Source organism: Kickxella alabastrina (genome assembly GCF_025024165.1).
Source record: "Kickxella alabastrina strain RSA 675 chromosome Unknown BX661scaffold_16, whole genome shotgun sequence".
In the NCBI taxonomy this organism is placed as follows: domain Eukaryota; kingdom Fungi; phylum Kickxellomycota; class Kickxellomycetes; order Kickxellales; family Kickxellaceae; genus Kickxella; species Kickxella alabastrina.
In genome coordinates, this window is record NW_026251487.1 from 343,027 (window position 1) to 366,057 (window position 23,031).

General features: G+C 44.7%; 8 protein-coding genes across 8 annotated transcripts; 3 read left to right on the top strand and 5 right to left on the bottom strand.

Annotated features, from left to right (window-relative positions):
- The first annotated feature begins 104 nt into the window (after positions 1 to 104).
- On the top strand, positions 105 to 2,165 carry BX661DRAFT_39434 (uncharacterized protein). The gene has a single exon (XM_051539131.1). The coding sequence runs from the start codon at positions 371 to 373 to the stop codon at positions 2,126 to 2,128; it is 1,758 nt and encodes a 585-aa protein (XP_051390605.1). The 5' UTR covers positions 105 to 370; the 3' UTR covers positions 2,129 to 2,165.
- On the bottom strand, positions 2,135 to 4,709 carry BX661DRAFT_184769 (uncharacterized protein). Its single transcript, XM_051536586.1, has 5 exons — positions 4,520 to 4,709; positions 4,363 to 4,445; positions 3,401 to 4,091; positions 3,142 to 3,335; positions 2,135 to 3,106 (listed from the first exon to the last, which is right to left on the bottom strand). The coding sequence occupies exons 1-5, from the start codon at positions 4,595 to 4,597 to the stop codon at positions 2,203 to 2,205; spliced, it is 1,950 nt and encodes a 649-aa protein (XP_051390606.1). The 5' UTR covers positions 4,598 to 4,709; the 3' UTR covers positions 2,135 to 2,202.
- A 1,460-nt stretch (positions 4,710 to 6,169) lies between these two features.
- Positions 6,170 to 7,482, bottom strand: BX661DRAFT_184771 (uncharacterized protein). Its single transcript, XM_051536587.1, has 3 exons — positions 7,105 to 7,482; positions 6,862 to 6,991; positions 6,170 to 6,835 (listed from the first exon to the last, which is right to left on the bottom strand). Exons 1-3 carry the CDS (start codon positions 7,275 to 7,277, stop codon positions 6,365 to 6,367), a joined length of 774 nt encoding a protein of 257 aa, XP_051390607.1. The 5' UTR covers positions 7,278 to 7,482; the 3' UTR covers positions 6,170 to 6,364.
- Positions 7,483 to 9,438: 1,956 nt separating this feature from the next.
- BX661DRAFT_214608 (uncharacterized protein) lies at positions 9,439 to 11,819 on the top strand (the record flags this gene model as incomplete). Its single annotated transcript, XM_051538752.1, is given in 6 exon segments — positions 9,439 to 9,558; positions 9,575 to 9,599; positions 9,672 to 9,754; positions 9,840 to 10,249; positions 10,320 to 10,730; positions 11,090 to 11,819. 6 exon segments carry the CDS (start codon positions 9,439 to 9,441, stop codon positions 11,817 to 11,819), a joined length of 1,779 nt encoding a protein of 592 aa, XP_051390608.1.
- A 5,779-nt stretch (positions 11,820 to 17,598) lies between these two features.
- Positions 17,599 to 18,539, bottom strand: BX661DRAFT_184781 (uncharacterized protein). The gene is made up of 3 exons (XM_051536588.1): positions 18,189 to 18,539; positions 18,002 to 18,073; positions 17,599 to 17,899 (listed from the first exon to the last, which is right to left on the bottom strand). The coding sequence occupies exons 1-3, from the start codon at positions 18,457 to 18,459 to the stop codon at positions 17,763 to 17,765; spliced, it is 480 nt and encodes a 159-aa protein (XP_051390609.1). The 5' UTR covers positions 18,460 to 18,539; the 3' UTR covers positions 17,599 to 17,762.
- A 444-nt stretch (positions 18,540 to 18,983) lies between these two features.
- Positions 18,984 to 20,052, top strand: BX661DRAFT_144333 (phosphoribosyltransferase-like protein; the record flags this gene model as incomplete). The annotated part of the gene is made up of 3 exons (XM_051533039.1): positions 18,984 to 19,167; positions 19,327 to 19,526; positions 19,780 to 20,052. 3 exons carry the CDS (start codon positions 18,984 to 18,986, stop codon positions 20,050 to 20,052), a joined length of 657 nt encoding a protein of 218 aa, XP_051390610.1.
- Positions 20,053 to 21,097: 1,045 nt separating this feature from the next.
- BX661DRAFT_199361 (uncharacterized protein) lies at positions 21,098 to 21,577 on the bottom strand (the record flags this gene model as incomplete). The annotated part of the gene is made up of 1 exon (XM_051538320.1): positions 21,098 to 21,577. One exon carries the CDS (start codon positions 21,575 to 21,577, stop codon positions 21,098 to 21,100), a length of 480 nt encoding a protein of 159 aa, XP_051390611.1.
- Positions 21,578 to 22,034: 457 nt separating this feature from the next.
- On the bottom strand, positions 22,035 to 22,877 carry BX661DRAFT_184787 (uncharacterized protein). Its single transcript, XM_051536589.1, has one exon. The coding sequence runs from the start codon at positions 22,412 to 22,414 to the stop codon at positions 22,169 to 22,171; it is 246 nt and encodes an 81-aa protein (XP_051390612.1). The 5' UTR covers positions 22,415 to 22,877; the 3' UTR covers positions 22,035 to 22,168.
- Between the last annotated feature and the right edge of the window lie 154 nt (positions 22,878 to 23,031).

Consider the following 23,031-nt stretch of genomic DNA (forward strand, 5'->3'; position numbering starts at 1 on the left):
TGGGGATGACAATTATTTGGGTCGCGTCCTATTGCCTCCTGTGAGCTGCAGCAACCTGCTGTCCACTAAGATCAACATTGTATATTATTTAGCGAGCTAAAAGTATTGGACTTTAGCCACACTTTTATGATATCGTGGATACTCTGCTTAAATGGTTGGTGTGGTTGGAAAATATCTACGGTAAATTCTCTGAGGTGTATGGCACACTCAACGGGTTCATCTTTTTGTTTTCAGGCTGTCTTTAAAACAACCCTATTTTTTATTTTATTGACAAATATAAATAATTAACAACTTTACATTTCACCCTTCAACAATTTAAATTCTGAAAAGAACGACAAATTCACTGTTTCGCGGGAGGGCTTTTCGCAAAATGTGCCTTCTAATTTGTCCCGAGGCGCACCACTTTGTCAGCGAGCGCAGCTACCCGTTCGCCGGTCTTACGCTCAAGCTGATATTCGCCATGCTCTTCTCGATAACTGGCCAGACCAGTCGAACCATTGCTAAGCATATATCAAAGCCTATGCACGCCACATCAACAGCCAATGCGACGCCCAGGCGCCGTTACCGTCGTAACCCTGCTGTTGCTACTGCTGCCGCGATTTTATCAGACTTTGATGCTGCACCAGAAGATACGCTGCCGGGCAGCCGCAGTCAGAGCCGCGCGGCCCCGCGCAACACTGCCAGACAGGTGGTGCCGAAAGACGAGGAGTGCTGGCCAGTGACCATACTGATCGAGCGGTATCCTGATCTTCGGTACGAGCGCTGGTTGCCAGGGCCCCTGCGTACATCCAAAAATATTCCCGCGTCCGAATGCGACAACCGGTACTTGCGCGGACCCCGGGGTAATCTTCTGTGTCTGTGGTGTGGGCAAGAGACTAAAGATAAAAACAGCCTGTTCTGTCTTAAACCCAAATTGGACAGATCACGGCGTATCACGACTTTGTTCGGCGAAGGATGTGAACACGAGCATCGTATGCGCAGAGATAACCAGTATGTCCGTGAACAACTGAATAAGCGCGACCGTGGGGTTTGCTTTGACTGCGGAATCGATATCCACGCGGTATTCAATGAGTCTGTAAACTGCAAAACCCTGGAGGAGCGCGCTGAAGTGTTCAAAAGGTTGTCTCAGCGGACACCCGAGTGGCTAAAGAAGGTCAGGCGGCCGCTGTCCAGCATGGAGTACAAGTTTACTGAGGGTATGTTTTGGGAAGCCGCGCATATCATTGACGTGAAACACGGCGGCGGACTGTGTGGGCTTGGCGGGTACCATACGTTATGCGTACCGTGTCATAACGACGAGTTTATGAGGAACTACATGACTGACCTGTCCAATTTGCCTATGTACCAGTCGCCGCCAGCTGCATTTACTGGCCAGAGTCCAAGAATAAACATGGCTGCGCCTGCGACTGCTGCAATCCCCGCCTCCCCTATACGCGTGGTGCGCCCGCATGTAGTAGCATCGGCGCAATTGGCGGAGACAGAGGCAGCAACAACAGTGGCATTCTCGCCTTCGCCGCTTTCAACGCGAATTGTGCAGACGAATCTACAGTCGGCCAGCAGCTTTACGACGCCGCTGGCAATGCGGCAGACGACCAATAAGAGCAAATCAGCGATGCCGCCATCTCGAACAGCGAGTATGGCTTCGTATTCGTCGTCTGCCTCACTCCCATCGCCAACAAGCAATACTGTGCTAAGTGTGCCGCGGGCCGTATCCCGTGGAGCACGGACAAAGAAGCCGAGGGCAAAGGTCGCTGACCCTACGTACAAACCCATCGATTCTTCGTTTAAATCCAGCGACGGGTTGAGGATACTGTCAAAGAAGACGACGACCACGATCAACATTTCTTCATCCGAGGAATCCAGCGACAACTATGAAGATGGTAACGGCGAGGTGCGCAATGGTCTTGGCGCCGTCAGGCTGGCCAGCAGCCGGCTGAAAAAGGCAATGCGCAATCCCTCTGACGGCACAGCTAGCGCGGCAAGCACGAATAGCAGATACACCGCTAGCACCGCGGCAAGCAACAGCACCGGGTTTTCGTCTAGAACATCAACCAGAATGCCCACAGCCCGCCAAGGCACCACTTGTTTTCGGCTGTCGCCAAGCGCTAGTGGATACCCTGTAGAATAATAAGCATTGCCAGTATTGTAATAACGAAAGAAAAATTGAAAAATCGTAAAAAGAAAATGTTACAATTGCGCACTTTATGGAGTACAGGTCTGATTCTGAGCAACGAGAATCGTCGACTGCACAAATGACTTTGCGCCCGTCACAAGGATGTCGACCTTGGGAGTAGAGGCAATTGTTCCCGCCATGGGCGCTGTCATTGGCGCAATTCCCGGCGACACAGTGGCCATGGGATTCCTGAGCGGCAGCGATATCGTTGACTCGCTGCCAGAGTTGCCCATGCCCAGCGAGAATTTTCGCCTGCTTTCGCGAAGACTGTCCATTGACGTTGCGTTCTTGAGCCCGGTGGCCCTGCTGAGGGCCCGCGACGGCCGAGTGGTCATGCTCATGATGTTGCTGCCCGACGGCGACGGCTGGAGCAGCTGCGATGGTCTGCGCCTCGACGAATGCTCAAAGATCGTGCTTTCGGAGCCCACCACTGGGGACACTGTTCTTGATGGATAATCAGAGGACGGGAGAGATCGGTCGAGCATAGCATTTATCCGTGTGGCACACGTCGATGCGATCAGCTTCAGCGCGCTAGCCAGACTGGGCGCAATGAAAATCTGTTCTGTCTGCTGTCCGCTGATCTGGGACCAGTATTCGCGCAGGACATACTGCGACAGAACGGGTGGCACGTTGGACTCGATGACATTGGACTCGTAGAGAATATCGGCGGCAAAAACACAGCAGGCCCACTTGATATTGCGCAGCGGCAAATAGAGCGATTTGAGCATTTCGCGGTAATCCGACGAAACCCACTGGCCATCCCCGCCTCGCCGGCACCTGACTGTCGAAATAAACGATTCTGGCAGGTGAATCAGCAACACCCGCGGATTGGCGTGGTTCTTCTGGCACACTCCGCCAAACCACTCTCCGGTGCGCTTAAAGTCGCTGGGTGTCTCGGCCCAGCTGTAGTGCCATTGGCCTGTGCCGCTGGCTCTGAAGGCATCGTGTAAAATTGGCCCGGGCAGCACGCGTTGCTCAATCCGCGCAGCATCCACGGCGGCGTGTCTCGCAAGGGCGTCTGGTTCTGCGCATGGAATGGGCTAAACGTTATGGTCTGCTTTGTCACTTGCCGCATCGTGCTGAGAGCCATTGCAGTGGTGTACTCGCCAACACCATGTGTATGCGTGCGCAGCCGTAACAGCCCATTGTGGTGCGCCCATGCCTGGCACAGCGCCAGCGCGAGCGCTGCAAACTGGGCTTGCTCGGCCCGTAGATTCCCAGTTGCACGTCTTTGGCCGCCGGTAGCGACGACAGGGGCTGCACGAGCTCAATGGTGTTGCCGAGGACCATAGCCAAGTTGAGGAGCTGCATTCGCACGGCGTTTGGCTGAGGCCACGAGATCATGTGTATAGGCCGCCGGGCCAAGTAGCCAAGGCTTTTGCGCCAGCTCCCAGGCAGGCTTTCCAAAAATTCCGACAAGGGCTCAAAGCCGCAGATGATCCTGTCTGGGGTATATATGTCTAGAACCAGCTGCTCGATGGTCCGATAGCTTGAGTCGCTAGTATCCTTACTGGCGCCTTGCATTTCCAATGATGCACATGCAAGAGCATCTGTGTCGGACATAGGGTGGGCCATAGCAATTGCAATGGCGGTCACCTTTTGACTGTCGAAAACCCGGAGCGCAACGTTAACAAGCATATTCTCCACCCTCTGCTTGGCTGTGCTCTTCTTCCTGTGCCCGATGTAGCCCCCTTCTTTGTCTAAATCCCGCTGGAATTCGCGAGCGCACCTTTCAAAAACCCGGCTGTCAACTGTTTCGCCATTAATTCTGATGCGGTCGCGTGGCTGCAGCGTGTGGTCACTGAGCAGCACACCATAGCTCCACCCGTTCTGCGGCGTTTTTAACAGAAGCTGCTTCAGCATTGACTCAAGATATATAAGGCTGGTTCCGGTCGGGGGCCCATACAAAAATACGGCGCTTTTGTCCTTCTAATAGTGCAAGCATTAGCGCAGCAGCAGTATGCATACTATCCATTTAGTATTCGCAATTACAGGAGTATGCAGACATGTAGTTGGTTGATTTTGATGCCCGAACGGCCTGTTCGTTGCATGTGCGGTCTGTCAAAAGAGCATGCGCGTGTATGCACCGCCCATCATGGATGAACAAGAATTGGCATTGGTCTGCATTACGCCGCGTGGACAAAGTTGGTAAAATGGAGGTGTACAATGTGGTTGAGTGTTATACTTACAGTGGCGTAGATGATGGCGTGCCGTTGTCCTGAGCGAGGTTGGAGCCAAAGCCGAGTCCAGATGCAGAGTGTGGAATCTGCTGCTGTGCTGGTGCTGGTGCTGAAGGTGATGCTGTGACTGGATCGGAATCTGGTGGCTGCCAATTCTGGTGATAACCGGCAGGGCAGACAGCGGTGGCCGCGGGAGCCGCGACTGCATATTGATGGTGTCTATGTGTGTCATGGGCTGCGACATAAATATGATGGTTGTGTGATTGTGATTGTGGTTGTGGTTGTGGTTGTGATATCGGCCGCGTGAATGGCTTGTGTGGACGCGATGAGAGCCGGTTGGTGCCGGTTGGTTCGTGAGTGACAGAAAATAGAGTTAAAAAATGACGCCGAACAATAAAAAAAGTGCCAAAAAAAAGAAATAAAGCAGTCAGGACGGCAGTAATATTAAAAAGTGGGGTGGCAATGAAAAGGGGTGCTCCGGGACGCGGGGAGTGAATGTGTGGAGTTGTGGCAGGGTTGTTTGTCCAAACGGCAGTTGCATAAGGCGTCAAAGTTTGGTCCAATAATATAAAAAGGAAAAAAAAAGGAAAGAAAAAAGGAAAAATTACCGAGCCTTTTTATCAGTTGGGAATTGAAAGCTGATCGGGGAGCTATGCTTCTGAAATTGTGCTCAAGAGGGGAAATCTGGGTTGGCCGGCAGACAGCTGACCAAAAAGGCGGTTGTTCCGGAAAGGGGGTAAAAAGGCAAAATAGCTGGACCGCCAAATACGAAAACTGGAGAAAAATAAATGCAAAAATAAATGACAATAGCACGGTGCACAAGCCTAAATATAAAAGTGCGAGCAGCGAGGAGAGTTCAGAAATAGAAAGCGGGCGAGCGCGCGAATCAGATGGAGAAAATAACAAATAAAAATAAATAAATAGAAAACAAGCTGGCCAGGATCCTCGTCTCTATTGCTGGGTTGCGTGCGTGTGCGTGAGAGTGCGTGCGTGCGATATATAGAAGGGAAGAGATACAAAAGAGTAGTATAAAATTAGAAAATATTTGTTTTAGAAAAAGGTTAGCAGCAGGGCAAAACGAAGAAGAAAAGGGCAAGTATCAGTTTTATTTTTTATTTCTTCTTGATAACTTTTTAAAAAAATAGCCAAAAATTGAAAAGAGCACGCGGCAGAGATAATAGAGTGCGAGCTTGGCCAACTAAATGCGTGGTTGCATGTTAGAGCGCAAATCGCTTTTAGCCTGAGCGTTCATCCTTATTCTTTTTAAATGCCTTTTTTTGCGAACGCGCTTCTGGAATATTATCTGGCATTTGGCATCCAGCATCTTGCATTAAACTGAATTTGGTTGCCATCAATTTTTCCGTTTCCTTTTTATCTTTCTGCTTTCATTTTGTGATGGCATGGGCGACACATTGCACAAACATTTGAGGTTAATCTCTTTATTTCCGTACTAATTGTTTGTGTTGAAAGGTGATTTGTTTGGTCACATCATTATATTGCATGCTAGCTCATAAATGACTGACTTTGGGTTGAATGGTTGTTTGTTTACACAAAAAACTTTAATGTTCAATTTTTGAATGTCTCATTTCCGCGAGTTCCTGGACTCTGCTCGTTCGCCTGGGTATTTTTAGGCAGTAGAGCAGCATCAGGGTGAGTGGTACAAAGGATGATGCCACACAAAGAATCTCAAAACCGGTCTGATTCATTCCTCTGCCATGCATGGGGGGGGGGGGGGAGCTGGCAATCGTTCATGATTAACCTTGCTTTGCCACCTAAAGCGGTGGGCTGACAAGCCAAGTCCGAGGACGAATATATGTCAGTGATCGAGCCAAAAAGGAGCCAAAATGCAGTGAACACTGGAAGAAAGAAAACTATATATAAACTAAATACCTAAACTCTAAAACTATACTCTCAAGTGTCTTGTGCAAGCAGTCGACACCTTGTCAAATGTAATTCGAAACCGAGATGACGCATCCGCGATACTGCTACTCAACTGCGTCGTCCACCCCGCCTAATTAGAAGCTGCGAACACATCCAGACTGGCCGAAGGTTGGGAGGAACTCGATGCTGAGCGCCCACTGCGCTCCAGACACCCGTTGGCAAGCGACCACGCCGGCTGGTACACGCCGTCCTTCAGCAGCGCAGGGTTGCGTACGGTAGTTTCAACGTCGCCTAACGACGTGTACCCATGGTCATACAGAGAGCAGTACGGCACTGCAGCGCCATGGATGAATCCCCAGACGTCATCAAAGGTCCAGTCCAAAATTGGGTTGACGCGCATGAACTGCGGCCAGCCGGCATCTGTGGGCGAGAAAAAATCGAGCTTGTCGCCATATGGATCGTCCCTCCGCGTGCCCACAAAGATCGCCTGCACTTCGGGGTGGTCATCCTTGAATGCCTGTAGCCCCTGCTGCATCGACCCGCTCTTCTCCACCAGCCCCAAGCTATAGCGGCCGACGGAGCTTTTCACAAAGCAGTCGACCTCCGGAATGGCTTTTTATACAGCACGCAGAAGGACACCAGCGCAGTCGTGGGCTGGCCGCGCGCCGTGCTGTGTTTGTGCAGCGCTGCGCGGACCAGGTGCATGAGCGCAGTGCAGTCCTTCCCGCCGTTGAAGCTCAGTGCAATATGCTCCATCCTATAATCCAAAGCAAAAGATTTGCGTCAGTCGATGCTTTTATTTTTGTGGTTTGCTCGGTAGCAAAGCAACCATTATGAGTTTCCCGTGTTTCTACTCTGCTTTGCACTTACTCGTATTTCTCAATTGCCTCCTCAATTATCAACAGCGCATTGGCCACTTTTCGACCGAGCTGTGTCGGCTGGCCAGCTAATTTATATGTGGTTGAGGCGATAGAGCCAAAGTCGAGCTTGTCAGCTGCGCAAACTGCCGATGTTGTTGCCGTTGACGCTGTTCGGGAAACCATGTCTTGCTTGTGGAATTAAGATGCGAGAAGTGTGCCTGTTGTTAAAAAAGTGTATTGGTAAATGCGAAAAACTAATTACCATTCAGTGGCAAAATGCGTGTGAAAAAATGAATGTGTATTTTTGCGCGAATTGGAAAGAAGCAAAAAGGGCACAAAAATAAAAAATAAAAATAAAAATGGCTGGCCAAGCTGAGGGCAAAGTGCGTTGAAGAAAAGAATGAGACTACAAGTATCCTGCAAATCGATATCTTTCCCATCCAGATTGCATAGCAATCTGGCACGTGCTTATAAACTAGAGGCAATAAATAGCCCACTATGATATTATCCAGTTTGTTGCTTCTTGCGAAGAGAAGCTTGGGTTTGAACTTTGGTTTGGGCAACATTTCGGACAAGCTCTTGGGTGTCACTGTAGTAGGCTCGGGATCAGCCGACTCAAACGGTGCCTTTATGTGTAAAAAACGGAGAGGTTGCTCGCCTGTAAGAAGTGGATTGAAGATAGTTCAAAATTTCAGCACCGCGGCCATCATGTCACGGTTCAACTTCCGTCTGCCTGATGGCACTTTTTCGCCATCCTTAATCCGCTGCCAAATGTCTATGAATGGTTCACATGTGTGTATTATTTTTTCCTACCTCTGGCAAAAGGTGTTTATGCGCTGTTAACGTACTACCTTTTAACAAAATGTAAAGGCAATTGCGTAAACACAATCTCAAAGGCTACTCTGCATGTCGGGATTTGTTACAGTGTAGTTTCCAAATTGCAATTGCATTGTTCGTTGATCAGACCAACTAATTCTCAACATCTTTTAATTTTACGTTTGCATGCAGCCGATGCCAATAGATGGAATTTCATTTTTTGACAATTAAAAAATTGGTTACGTCGAGGGTCGTTTTTTTTGTTTGGCACTTTGCGTGAGATAATTAGTGTGGATTGATCGAGCTGGCTGTCACTTTGCATGACTCGAAAATCATGATTTTTCTCTATTTATAATACATTCAAAATGATGACCTGCATTTCTTCATATGTAAATTTTAATCTGGTATCAATGTCAATGAAGATAACCAAATTATCGATGTATAATATTGCATGCGTCATGATTCTCCGGATAATATGTAAGTAGTTGCCAATAACTGATAACTGATAAATGCTAATGAATGCGAATGCGAATATTCGATTTTTTTGCGTGTGCCAAAGTAAAAGACAAAAGTACAGCATAACGTATCGGAAATGCCATGTGGCCAACCCCAACTGAAAGATATTCCTGCTTTAGACAATAAAACAAAAGATGTAAACAAATACGGGAAATAAACAGGTAAATATAGGGATGAGGAGAGTTTTATTTGAAATAGACATCATTTGGCGACGGCGCCACAAAATATTCCCTCCGCGATAAAAAAACTTTGATCCAAAGCCACCGCAAAGGGCACTATCCATTGGAAACCAACATCAGTCCTTATAACATGTGTGATCTGCACTTAATAAACCAACAATGTAAACGACATATATCACGCAAACTGAAATGGAAACTATGCCCTGAGTGCAAAAAAAGATACGTAAATTTTGCTTGTTTGATTTTGCTCTGTGTTTGCCGTATAGGCAATGCTCTTATTCGCGGCTAGTAAACTTATAGGGGAGGGCCAAAAGCAGCGTGAAAAACAATGAATCCGTTTAAAAGCATGTGTTTGCTTTATTTACCGAAATAACCTCTAAACCCTTCATTTTCGCATTGATTTTTTCCAATACACAATAATAAACATTCCGCCGCACTTTTTATGTTTACTCTGCCTTTTTTCCAACATGCCAATTTTTCCTCTACAGTTTTAAATAGCATCCTTCTTTCCAAAGTTTCATTCCATTCTAAGTCATCCCATCCCATCTTTTTTACATTCAACTCGCACACCATCATTACCACCACGGCCCAACTCTGCTCACATATTTGTCCACATCGCTTTCTACTCTACCATTTTTTTAAAGCTATTTTTATTAACTTATATCGCCTCATTTCATTTTACTCCACTTTACTTCATTCCACTTCGCTTTCCATTTTATAATTTTTACTTTTTTGCAATGACTGTCAAAAAGGGATAGCAATAGCATATTAAAGCGCAAGAGCTCGAATGAGAACGCTGACAACTACCCTCCTGGTAAAGGGCGAAGGCACACATGGAGCTCACAGTTGACAGCATCCCTCCCGAGCCTACCAGCGACAATGGTGCTGAACCGGAAACTACTGAAGACATTTTGAACTCGAATACCAAAACCATATTTATCACTATATGGATGGTAAGTGCGTTAATAGTTTTTAGATGGTTTTGTGCAGCTGTGTACGTCTGTAGAAAAAAGAGCATTTCAATGTATACATATTTACTAAAGTCGTTTGATTTTTATTGTAATAGGTGGCGTCGCTCAGAGAGCCGAGCCAGTTATCATTGCACTACCCGCTGACATTGCACCGCCCGTTGCCATTGCCAGAGTCGAGGTCGGTGCCCTAGAGAGCCTACCCAATGATCAAATGCACGCTAATTACGGGGAAGATGCGATGCAGAAGAAACTATTATTGCAAGACAAATACAAATACCACCAGCCTGGCCGAGTCCGAGGTTACATCCTACCAGAAGAGGGCGACAACCGTTACCAGGGCTGTTTGCAAGGCCATGCGGCATTTTATGTCCAACCACAGACCGACCGACAGCAAGCGCATGCTCGCAAAGCTCATCGATGACGACTCTACTCAGGCAGCCCAGATGTTCCGCATGGAGGATGCTGCAATATCTGAATTGGCAGAGCATATTGGAGAGGAACACGCCATATTTTCCAAATGGGCAACCACAGGCACATCTGTCGACCAAGCGTACCACATGTACCCAGAATCCGGTGTTTTAAACGCAGATGCGTTTGTTTTATTTATTGCTCGCCTTGTCGATGGGCTGCATCGCCATGCCAAGGGAGAGCAGGGGCGCCCTGAGCCACGCAGGTGCTTCTCTTGTCCGTTGCATTAGCCACAGAGGTAACAAATGGACAGGGCAATGCCCTTTCTTCTCTAGGCATTGTGGCCATGTGGTCGACGATGTTCTTGCTTCCGGAATTGAGTCGACAATTACTAGCAAGTCAGAAATTGCAGAAATCAGCGATGAATGGCATGCAAATTTGTTTGCCCCCGTTGAGGTCAGGCAGGGATCCTCGTATAACAACAAATACGACGCTGAGGTTAAGCTGATTAAGCGCTGTCGCAAAATTCAATGCACGCAGCCCAACTGCGGCTTCCAGTGGGGACTGACCATCCGCGACAGTTTAGTCCAGGCGTACTTGTTTGGCTCCAACTTTTCCATAGCTTCCGAAAACATGGACATCCAGGTCATCAGGCTTTTTGTTAATTGGTCCTACACTGAGGACTACCGGCTGGGATATGACTCAACCATTAAGCGCTGCATGACCTCGGATGCTAGGAGATTGCAGTAACCAAACCGCTTCCGACGGGATTACCGGAAAAGTTATTACCACAGTAACAAGATGGTAGAGGCCGACGATAATATCTTTGGGCGGCGCATGCAATGCTTTTTGGCAACTATGGCTATCCCCACCGCCAACCAGTCCAGCCGCAATAAACACTGCACAAGGCTGGTCAGAGATGTATGGTCCGAATTAATTGGCACAAGCTGGGACAACACTGCCAACAAGGATATTTGCAGCAAGCACATTAGTCACAAGCATATCAATGATGAGGTCTGCCTTTTGCGTCTATTGGGGCATCATTTCAGAGCGCACAATAATCTCAGGGAGTTTTTTGTCTATTAAATGTGGCAGTATTGTGTAGTTTAGGCGGGGACCCGAGTCCCAGCTTGTCAACAGCATGGACTTTGGAATCCTCTACCGGGATTCAACAGAACCAATTCCCTCAACACTCACATTCTCGTCCGTGTCTCCACAGGCAGTATGTCACTGGACTGACCAGCTTGCCTGTTACAAAGGTCAACTCCATTCAAGAGCTGATAATCGTTGTCAAGGACGCGATGAAGGCATACAGCGAGTTTAACAAAATAATAGACATTGTCCACAGGAATCTGACGCCCGATGCAATTTGTTTCCATTATCTGGAGGGTGGCCGTGTCAAGGGAATGCTTGCGGATTTTGCCCAATCATACAACTCAAAGTTGTGCGCCGTGGACAAAGAGAAAAACATCGGGATCCCTCTTCCATTTATGAGCGTTAGCATCATTGAGCGCAATTCAAACCCAATAACCAAAACTGAGGCCAAAAAGAGCACAGTTGAGCTTGTTCAAGAAGCAGGACGGAAATTCTGGGTGTCAGTTCCTCGCAATAATCGCACGTTTTTGGATTCCGAAGCTAACTTCTCGCGCATTTTAGATAGGTCAAACAAGCATGTTCCCGGCTACAAAATGCTTTGGAGCCTGCTGAAGGACTTGCGCGCGGCTCTAATCGAAAACAGCGGTTACAACGAGGATTGCCTGGCGCTGAAATACGCGATAAAATATGTGGGGAGCTTGGCACAGCCAACGGCAAAACAACGGATATCTTGCTGGTAGTCGATCCATTCAAGATACACCCAACATTCTGGGGTTTTCATTGTCCGGAGATTGCTGAAAGTGCTTGAGCGGTATGCTGCCAGGTGCAGGACTTTGGAAATTTAAAACAATTATTTAGATTTAGATTTATTTCGTATTATAATCAAAAATTAAAGTTTAAAACTATAACTAAAATAGTAATAAAAATGTTGAATAATTGTATACATTGAGATCAGAAAAGGTGATATAATAGTGCATATGTTGAGCAGGCCGCACTGCCGGTCTTGAAATCCATAAATCCGTGCAAATTGCTGCAGATATTTAAATTAAAAACATATTACAAATGGCTTTTTTGTTATAGGGTTTGGCAGTACTCTACATTTTGTTTTTGGGGGACAATTAATAGTATCGCAAAGGGAACCACGTTTTACAAGATTGGAAGATGACTGTCGACTGCTGCGGCAAAGATGCCACTGGCCATAGCGAAACTGCAAAGGTGATGACTGTAAACTTCATTTGTAAAAACTTGCTAATAAATGAATTGATATTTGCTAATGGTAAGGGTGTGTGGTAAGGTATCAAAACAGATGGTATGAATGCCAGTAAAAAAGCTGGCTATTTATATGTGGATAGATGCGGGCAACATGAAAATAAGTTTGGCTTGTTTGGAGAGCATCTTTGCTAAATAATTATTTTGTATTTTACATTGAGTAAAACAATATACAGATATTTTGGTTTCATTAAGTTGTGCACATATTAAAAACAATTTAATAACAACTGTAAGTGGCGCTTTTGCAGTGTGTTTTTTGTCCACATGTTTTTACACAAACATTGATTAACCAGTGTTTATTTCAATAAATTATCACAACTTTTTACTATCAAAATAATTGGGGCATATGTTTTCAATGTGTAGAGGCGTATCGGACAATATGCCAGGTGATATTTAATTTGTAGGATTTTATAACCTAAAACTAACACCCGCTGTTTTTGTTGCATTTTGATTATTCAATAGCTAGCAAATCAAGGCTTTTTATAAATTAGCGCGAGAGCCAGGAAATATTGATATAGTTGCTTTTGTTTTACTCAAAAAATGAGGAAAATATGGCTGCAAAGGTTGAGCAGCGTCATTAATAGGGTCCTTAAAATAATGTACCTGTTCGAATAGTTTAGTTTTGTAAAATAAATTAACTATTGAGGCAACACCAAGCTAATTGTCAAACTTTTGCCATCAGGCTGTCAATATCTAGAGCACAAAAAATACAATGCAAATAATGGCAGAATGAAAAATAAAGCACCAGACCCAGCCGCAAACAACAGTTTTCTTACATTCGCGTTGCTATTTTTGAGCTGCACTAGATGCGATTTTGCAGAGCAGGCTGTATAAATGGGTTATATATTATCTACACAGGGAATATGCCCATCTCGATCCTAACGAATAGCTCCTAATTGAATGTATCATTAGCTGTACACTCTCCAATATCTCCTGTTTTTTTAACAAAAAGCTGAAGCATTTTTTTTGCTGCAACAGCTTTTTGCTGTAATGCTCTCCAGTATTAATCGCAATTCCAAGCGAATGTCAATACAGCCACATTGTTTGTATGCTTTCTGTCATCTCTTATTTTATATTTATTTTTTACCAACGCACTCTTATCAGCTAAACAGCAGATTAAGCTGGACAAGTGCCCACTAGTTGTACATGTGTTTCTGTTTGATGGCTGTTGCACATGATCAGCCAAAACACAGACTAAATCAGTGGCTGCAAAAGTGCATGCAAGCTGAAATTATGCAATTTGATATTCTAATATTATCTGATTTTTTCGAGCGATATTTACAAAATTCATTCTCTTGGCTTTTTCAGTCTAATTTTTCTAATTAAATTTTCAATGGAAATTTTGGGTGTGGTATGTACAGTGGTTTTATTTTCTGCCATGATGAGCGGCAAAGACAAAAATTAGCACAGTTAAAAGTAAAGTGCCATCTAAAAAGCATCGCCGCGCAAATTATAGCTGTTTAGAGCCCATAGAGCATCGAGTGTGAAATGTCGTTGGACGCTCGGAGATATTTGCAACTGGTTGTCATGTCTTTGGGTTTGGTACATGCGCTACTCTTTCTAGCCATGCCCGTGTTGTGATTTTGTGAGGAGCCCATCCAGACGCTGGCAATCCGGAGAAGGTATACGAGTAAACTCCGCCCTCCTCCCATTCCGCTGCCTCTGATTTCAGGTCTTAGGCGTGTCACCAGCCGGATTCATATTGAACAAATGTTCTGTGGGCCCCCGTATATACCACAGTTACGGGTCTTACGGAATGGAACCGGCCCGATTTTTATTAAAAACCATGGGTCTATTTTATCTCCAGGTTTTTGTTAGGTGTTTTGTTGACACTCGTATATACCCCCAGACATGACATTGATGAGACCAGTTGCAGATATCTTACCGAGTGTTTACTAGACACGTTATTTTTGTTGTGCGCGAATGAGCGTGACTGTGGATGTGACTGTGACTGTGGCAGACAGCGGCTATAATATATGGGCCGATGTAATGCAATGGATGATGCTGCGCGAGACCTGCTGTATATGTGTATGTGATCCCCTCCTACAAAATTTGTGTATTGTGAACCGATAATCCATGTTGAAGTCAAAGTCGAAGTCGATGCTGCTGTGTGTGCGCGCGTGTACCGTAGTCATGACGTTGTAATGTTAGAAAAATGTGTGTATGTGTATTGGAAAAAAGGTGGTAGTATTTTAGAGGAAGTGGTGGTTGTTGGGAGGGAGATAGGGAACCAAAAAATATTTTGGAAAGTGGGCGCTCTTTTTATACGAAATGAGATACTCGAATGGATGGAGGAGAAAGGCAGCAAAAAAGGCACTGTCGGTTGGGGAAAAGAGTTGGAAAAATAAAAAATTCAGTGGGTTCTTTGTGTTCCGCCAGCCTGAAATATCTTTGTACTCTTTTTGCGCACCAAGGGGCTTGTTTCGGGCAATGAGACACCCCAAAACTGCCGAAAAATGGCATAAAAATATTTTCATATGCTTGAAGAATAAAATGGGGTTAGCATTGCATTGTTTGTACCGAAAAAAAGCAAAAATGACCAAGCCATTTCGCAAAATACAAGCATGCGGTTGGCCATTTTTGCAAGCCGAACAATAAAATTATTTGTTTTTTATGAGCGAGGCTTGTTCCAAAAATTAACATGTACATTTAATGAACCCGGGTAAGAGACCCAACATGAAACACGAACAATTGCTATTTGAACAGACAATTGATGACTCTCAAAAAACAGGCACACTGTTCCGTGACAGAAAAGTAAGGGGTAAGTGAGTATAATACATGTGTTGCATTTGTTTACGGAAACTAATATATTTTTTATTTGCCAACACTGCCCTTTTGTTGAAAGAAAGCTTGGAAACAAAGCATTGGACGCCATACATTTTTGTGTGTTTTGTTGATTTCTACCAGAATAGTGAAGAATGTATTTCTCTTACAAACTAAGAAACAGCGCAAATGCGCCGTTTTGACCAGGCAGAAAAACCATTGCACATATAAAGCTGATTAACGCAATAAGACATTTGCTTCTGCCTGTTTTCTGGGTTAGTAGGGCTGTTTGTTTGTTTGTTGTTATTTTCAGTGACTGGTCGAAAAATAGCTGCAATGTAATGATCACGCAGTTACTTGAATTTTACAATTTCAAAATAGGCAAAAACAATTTGGCTGTTTTGTACAATTGGATGTTTCATTTGATTTAGAAAGATAGATAATAATTGCAATAGCTTTGTTTATATCTTTTGATTCAACTTGCCCAATTTGTCTACTTAAATTAGCTTTACAAATTATATATCTAATTAAATCACTCAAGGCGTAAGATAGGCGTGAGGCTTTTTGTATGAACATAGAACATATACTGTGCAATCCTGACGCACAAATGTAGGCAGGCTTTTAGAGCAAGTGGTTGACCAAGTATTTTTTGTTGCCATCATATTTTTCTTATTTTTTGCATAGACCATCTGAACAGGTTTTGCAATGCACTGTATTGCTTTTATTTATCTTTTACATTCTTATATTTTTACTCAGCACATTGCTAGGTACTGGAGACTTGTTTTGCTTGAACAAAGTATGTTTACGCATGCCTTAAGTACGCCGGCTGTATTTATTATGGCAGTAGCCAAAGGAAGTATATAAAATACTTATTTTAATCAAGCGCTCGTCTGTCGACAAATTGTTGCCAGTAAAGTCAACTAGCGCATACTTTACCAAAACGCTCTCAACTATCGTGTTTTTTGAATGAGAATATACCACGTGATTATAACACATCCACCAATAAATTATTTCTGTTCTTAGCTTGTCTTTGACTTACCTTATTAAAAGTATGCTGTCGCAGTTTAATTTCTAGGTTTAATAATTTAGAACAAAGATAATACGGATGCCGCTTTATCTACGTTGGAGATAATGCCAGAAAGCATTTGCTTGAATATCTCACTGCATCGGAGAATACAGAACTTGTGCAAGTAAATATATTCAACTTGTCCTACGGGTCTAAGCGATACGATCCGTTCGATTTGTCAATGTATACTTTGTTTGTTTGAGATTGGCTGTATGCCAACTAAATAAAATTGTATTCCACGCAATCTTAGCACCAATGAGTGTGTTAGAAGTGGATTGATTCCAACAGTATTCTTTTTTAAGCATACATACTTGACAAAGCCTGTGTCTGAGCCCCCAAAAGGCAATTGTCCTGAGGAATCACCTGGGCTGACCACTGTCTTGACTTGATTCTTAAAAACACTGTAGACAACACTTGAAATAATGCAATCCCAGGGTTAAATTATCTGGTTCAATAAACACACGACTATTATATTTAATAGTGACAAGCAAACATATTGTGACCATTTTCCGCACTAAATTTATATATTAGTTTAAAAAATTAAAAATAATACACAAACAAGCGCTGAGATAACCTTGGTTTCCATACAGATGGGGCAGAATAGGACGTGGCACAACGTCTAACTTTTAAAACAGGCACCAGCGCATGCACTGATGGTAGTCCCAGCGACCACGGCAGCGCCAGTTGCACTGCTGCCATCTCCAGCTGCCAAATCCACCCTGCGGCTCGGCAATTGGTTCGGGGGCGGCCTCGGCTTCAGCAAGGGCATCGGCGTAGGCATCGGCGTGCACGACAGCGGTGGCAAAAACAGCGACCAGGGCAAGAGTGCTGAATGAGAAGAGCTGCATTTTGAAAAGAATCGTTGTTGAATAAAGTAAGGATGTTTTCGGTTGTAAGTAAAAAAAAGAACAAGAGTGCCTAAAAAACTACCAATTGAATACTCGAGAAACCATGTCTTATTTATACATGGCATTTTTTTAGCAATAATGGAAGCAGCATCCTGTACATGTCATTGCTGGGAATGATTCATCCTTTTGTGAACATGCTTTTAAAGCGCTGACATCCAATGCTACGCGAATCAGTTTGTGAATTGACTTTAACGATCTTTGCAATATGCCAAACCTAACAAAAACAATCGACAGCGATATTCAACAAAGATACTATGATGCTTGGTAGTGGAGCTGGCCAAGATGAAGTTGTAAGTTTGTGTGAAAACTCATTCACTTTTCCAACCCTGCATTTTAATTATTTATGCGTCTTTTTTATTTTAATTTTGTATTTGTTTAACAAAATGGGCAACACATAAACATATTTCCAGTATGTTTTCTTGACTTGTCATTGTCACCACTATGTTGTTCAGAGGTTATATCTCAGTGTTTTTAAGATAGCTCTTTTGAAAACCAGCATTAAAAACTGGGTTTTTTTTTGACACAGCAAAAATCACAAGTAATATTTGCCATTAAGCACGTTTTTGAGAGACAAATGCTAAAGTTACAAAAATGCAGTCAATTCCAGTAAATGGTGTATATTTGCACATGCTAAAAACAAATGGTTTGTGGTTCGTCTACAAACAAGAACCTGCTGCTCATTCTGCCTGAACAAACGGGTTTTCAATTTCCTCCGAGCCGTCTGTCGGCGATACCAAGATGATGCTCGGTCCACGCAGCACAACAAGACCAATATGCCGCTTCCGCTCTTCTGAAGAGTCTGGGTTTTCGGTATCTAAAAATGCGAATACAAAAAAGGCGCATATTATTTTAGTCACCAACGTGCAATGCGTCTGTAGAAAAAAGGCATCTTAATATTGTTTAATGTGAAGCTTACCGCGCAAAGTCTCTTCGGCTTCGTCCAACACAATATTCAGGAGCTGGTCTGATCCCTTGAGCACGCCAGTCACTACAACATAAAAAGATGAAGCATACAAGATATAAACCAGAAAAATTAGGTTAGCAAAACACAAAAACGCAGTTGAATATTCTCTCTCTGCAAAAAAAGCTCTGACTTTACATACCTTCGCGTCCGCCCATGAATTTGACGCAGATGCGCTTGTCAGTGTATTTTTTGAGATCGAATATCGCGTCACGCTTCTTCTTTTCCTTGTTGTCGCGGTCGTCATTCCCCTGGTGGTTGCCTCTGTGGCTGGTGTTTCCTCCGTAGCCGTTGTTATTGCCACCGGTGTTACCAGTATTGCCGCTGCCGCTGGTGCCGGCGCTGGCTGTGTTGCTTCCTCCGCGCTGCCCAGTGTTCCCTCCGCCTCTCGAATAGTAGCCGCCTCCACGCATTTTACTCTGTTATTGTAGTTTGGTGACAAGGGAATTTGGATGTGGTAAATTGAGAGAATAGATTCGAATGCAAGAAAAAATAAAGAATAGAAATGCAAACCGTCAATTTTCCACTTGCGGTTTACATATGCGCGTACGCTGTGGAAAATCGCATTAGCGATCACGGGGTTATTAGTAGATCAAATCAAGAGTATGTGCGATCGGCTTGGGCATCAGCCGCACGTGGTTAAACTAAGCAGCGCAGGAGCATTGCCCATGCAATATTTTAATTGCACTTCACCAAGAAAAAACCCGCTATTGCTATTGCTGCTGCCGATAACAGGAGAAAACCCACGGATTGGTGAAGGAAAAAGCTACCCCCAGACAAAAAAATTTTAAGCTCGTGTGCTTCCCTTCTTCGTATTTCTCTTCTCAACATTTTTTGTTCTTTTTTGGTAGAACTGGTTTTCTCTTATTGTTTCAACCTATTTTTTTCTCACACACAAACACAACCACAACCACATAAACCATCGATAAAGATGCCGATGGATCCTTCGCAGTGGATTGATGTCGTCGAGGACAAGTTCAAGTACAAGCTCGATCACTTTGTTGTTCCCGGGCATTACAAGGATGATGTTGAGAGCATCCTGATCCCTCATGGAATCATTATGGACCGGATCGCCAAGCTGGCACAGATTATCACATCCGAGTATGATAACGAGCGTGTTGGTAAGTGTCGAAGATTTTTCTAAAACGGAAGCTTGTGGAATGCCTTTGTTTCATCACTTGTGCGGCTGATGGTGCAATGGCTGATCGATCGTTTTTCTAACTTGTGTAAGGCTGCGGCATACACTTTTTTTTGCGTGTGTGATGTAAAATTTTTTGTAGTCGTCGCTTGTGTGCTCAAGGGCGGCCACCAGTTCTTCAGCGATCTTGTCAATCTTATGAAGAAGGCGCTTAACAAGGAGGGCAAGACTTTGCCAATGACCCTTGACTTTATCCGCGTCAAGAGCTACGAGAACGACAAGTCGACGGGCAACGTGCACATTTCGATGACCGAGAAGGAGCTCAAGGAGCTCAAGGGAAAGGTAAGAATTTGCGAAAGTGCATTTTTTGACGCTCGGGCAATTTGTTGCGCACGTGTTGAAAAAGAACCGCTGATTAGCTGCTTGAGTCGACAGCTTGAACCAAGCGATCGATTTGGGCTCAGATCACTCATCTCATTTTCGCTTGAAAAAAGGATATATAATTACAACGCACAATTCTCACAACTACTAACGCCACACATAACCCCCTCTGGTGCTGTGCATTTTCATCGGCTCTTTCCCACCCAACGTATAGAACCTTTTGCTTGTCGAGGATATTATTGACACGGGTAAGACGATGCAGAGGCTGCTCGAGACACTGTCCAAGTATGAGCTCAAGTCAGTCAAGGTGGCGTCGCTGCTTCTCAAGAAGACGCCCCTGTCATGTGGGTACGTTCCTGACTACGTTGGATTTGCTGTGCCCGATCTGTTTGTCGTAGGCTACTGCCTCGACTACAACGACATTTTCCGCGACCTCGACCATATTTGCGCCATCAGCGAAACGGGAAAGAAATCGTACGCCGTGTGAAATACTTTTTTCTTCTTGCCCCCCCCCCCCCCCCCCCCACCTGCCATTCTCACTGTTTTTCTCTTCTTTTTTAATGTTATGCACATGGCATGCGATCAATAACAAGGCGATATAGGGCTCGGAGTGCCAGAAATGAGAAACGGATACATGCATACAAATGGAATGTTTCCCTTTTTAATTTGAAGCAGGAAATGAACGATATCGCGAATGAAACTTGTTCGCACATGACGCCCTGTTTTTATGTGTGAACCTGCATCTTGTGCCTCAATTTTTGTTTCTGCGCTGATACATACACAATGGTGCGCGTGAATAAAAACCCTCCTTTTTAAACTTATTGGTGGAAAAATGCGGGGGTTTTCTGCCAGCGAAAAATCAATGCAACATCGCAAATGGGAACAGAAAAAAAAGAAAATTAGAGTGCAGTGGAGTTAGAGGGAGTTTTGACATAAAATGTCAGAACCACACATGACCACGGGACCCTCCTGCGGTGCAAGGTGTGGGATGTTATATCAGCTGTGTATATTTTTTAGTCTCTCTCTCTTTATTATCCTTCAGGGGGCCTTTTGCAAAACAAAAGCGATCATGCACATATCAGTTGCACACAGATGAATAACAAGAGTGCAAAAAATAAATAAGTGTTTTTCATTATTTGAAATGAGTGAAAAGATATTACAGATTATTATATGGTGTAGAAGCAAAAACAAAAATACAGATGAAGTACAGAAAAAGACAATATGGAGGAAGTGGGAGAAGGGGAGGAAAAGAGAGGCGAGGCGAGGCGAGGCGAGCTCAAGCCGATAAAGCAAATAAACACCTGCGCCAGACAAAGCCCTTTTTTGAAATGTTTTTTGTTGCTGCCAATGTTGACGTGGTCAACACAGGGGCCCAACAAGCACCATTAGTTGTCGCCTGCTCTCCCCTCACATTGTACTCGCCACAATCCCCAAAGCCCCCCATTTTTTATGTGTTTACAGGAGAACGGGAGCGAAGGGAAAAGATGATGAGGGCGTGTATCGTGGCGTATATGTTTTAAAATATGCGTTTTTTACGCACGGGCACCGCCGCTGCCGCCACTCTTGGAGTTTCCACCGGCGCCCAGCGCAGGTATAATGGGATCAATGAAGCGATACAGGGAGTCCATAATTCGAGAAGACGCACCAAACTCGCCATTCCTTCCTGCGGGAGGCGAGCCACTGCTGCTGCGCCCACCTTCAGACACGATGTCGCTCAGCGAGTCACTGTTCCGGCGTCTGATGCGCGCTTCCATGCTGGCCTTGGCCTCCAATTCCTTGCGCTCAATCTCGGCGCACTCCTCGTCGAGAAGCTTGCGCAAATCAGGGAATGACTGGTATGAGGACGCTTCAATGTCGCCGTCGCCCTCTGCTTCCAAGCCGTATATCTGGCACCATGCCTTGACTGACGATAGTTGCCTGACGCGGCGCCGTGACATTGGGTTTCCAGAGTCCATGATGTGCTGACCGGCTGACGATGACGACGACGATGATGACGCTGTTGATGTTGACATGACCCAATAAGGAATAAAAAAGAGAGAAAAGAGAAAAAAGGTAGGGAGTGGTTGGCTGGCTGGTTGGTTGGCTGGTTGGCTGGTTGGCTGGAGAGAAGAAATTCTAGCTGTTTAAAAAACTCGCGTATATCAAGCTTGTAAAATATGGAGGGCAAAAATTTTAGTAAGGGGGGCGGGAGGGGCGACATTTATAGCCCAGTCGGTAAATGGGGGGGAAGAGGGGAAGTAAGAGAAGTGGGGGGTGTAAGTGGGGAGGGTTGAAGGGAGGAAGTGTGAATTTTTGGCCAGCTAGCCCTTCACTCGTCCCTGGCGTCAGCTCTGATGAAAACATTACGCGAGCCTTTTTCTTTTTGGCACAGTCGAAGCAACAAGAAGCTGCAGAATGGCTGGGAGACACAGAGCCAAGTCAAGAAGGCAAGGAGGTCGCTAGCGAATAAAAACACAGCATTTATTTGGGCTGCCACTGCGGTTGCTGACTTGCTCTTTGTCCGATTTCTTTTTTCTCTTTTTTCGTTTTTATTTTGGCACATTTTGGCTTTGAGTTGGCCAGCAGCAGCTTGTAACAAAAAGACACCTTTGCAGCTCTTTTTTTTACACCCCCCTTGATTTTTTTACACCCCCCCTATTTTTTCTCCCTCTATCCAAATTGGTCACCAAGTTGGGAGCGGCAAGCGCAAATGAAATAAACAAGATATTTGATTCCCGTATTTCCACCATGTTAGTTCTTTTCCACACTGACGGGGGGAAGGGGGGGGCAGAGCAACTGTGGAGGAGGGATGCGCATCCCTGCGCAAAAAAAGCAAAAATAAAACATGGCTTGCTCAGAAAAAAAGGCATGGCTGCATTCGTTCTCTTATTTTTTTGAAGTCCGCGTTGGCTTGGTACCTTGGTTAGAAGCAACTGCCAACTCTGGTGTGTGATTGTGTTGTCGACAAACTTGGTCCCTCCCCTTGAACCCAATATGCTCACAAAACACCAATAGCAAGTAATGTTCTTTGACCTCTGCTCAGGCTCTCGGGCAGCCCAAAATAAAAACACCTTTTCCCAAGGGCCGTGTATATTTTTCCTACTCTTACTCTTTTTTATTTACACAATGGCGCTCACATGCCCATTATTTTTTCTTTGTTTTTGTGTTTTATTTTGGTGCTCGGCCACTTAGCTCGCGCTGGAAATGAAGCAACGGGTTTTGTTCCTTTACTCATTGTATGCAGAATCGAGGTGAAGGATCAGCAGTGGCAGCAACAAAAACAAATTGCTTGTAGAAAATCAAACGAGCAGTCAGTTTGGCAACAACAAAAACAACAAAAACAAAAACAAGAGAAAAAACAAGAGCAGCAAATACCAGAATCTAAAATCACGGTTTCAATTGTAACAAAAAGATCAAAATCACAAGTTCACTCCAAGCCAAAGCAAACACCAAGTTGCAATGTACAATATACAATATATAAAAATAG

Bases quoted from the DNA above. Each gene is read 5' to 3' on its own strand.
- BX661DRAFT_39434 (XM_051539131.1), top strand. From the start codon at position 371: ATGTGCCTTCTAATTTGTCCCGAGGCGCACCACTTTGTCAGCGAGCGC.
- BX661DRAFT_184769 (XM_051536586.1), bottom strand. From the start codon at position 4,597: ATGTCGCAGCCCATGACACACATAGACACCATCAATATGCAGTCGCGG. The intron at 4,092-4,362 runs GTAAGTATAACA...GAAGGACAAAAG, and splicing joins ACGCCATCATCTACGCCACT to CGCCGTATTTTTGTATGGGC. The intron at 3,107-3,141 runs GTGCTGCCCGGG...CGATGCCTTCAG, and splicing joins CTGCGCGGATTGAGCAACGC to AGCCAGCGGCACAGGCCAAT.
- BX661DRAFT_184771 (XM_051536587.1), bottom strand. From the start codon at position 7,277: ATGGTTTCCCGAACAGCGTCAACGGCAACAACATCGGCAGTTTGCGCA. The intron at 6,992-7,104 runs GTAAGTGCAAAG...TTTGGATTATAG, and splicing joins GAGGCAATTGAGAAATACGA to GATGGAGCATATTGCACTGA. The intron at 6,836-6,861 runs GTGCTGTATAAA...GCCATTCCGGAG, and splicing joins CTGCGCTGGTGTCCTTCTGC to GTCGACTGCTTTGTGAAAAG.
- BX661DRAFT_184781 (XM_051536588.1), bottom strand. From the start codon at position 18,459: ATGCGTGGAGGCGGCTACTATTCGAGAGGCGGAGGGAACACTGGGCAG. The intron at 18,074-18,188 runs GTATGTAAAGTC...TTTATGTTGTAG, and splicing joins ATTCATGGGCGGACGCGAAG to TGACTGGCGTGCTCAAGGGA. The intron at 17,900-18,001 runs GTAAGCTTCACA...TCGCATTTTTAG, and splicing joins AGCCGAAGAGACTTTGCGCG to ATACCGAAAACCCAGACTCT.
- BX661DRAFT_184787 (XM_051536589.1), bottom strand. From the start codon at position 22,414: ATGCCTTTTTTTCTGAGCAAGCCATGTTTTATTTTTGCTTTTTTTGCG.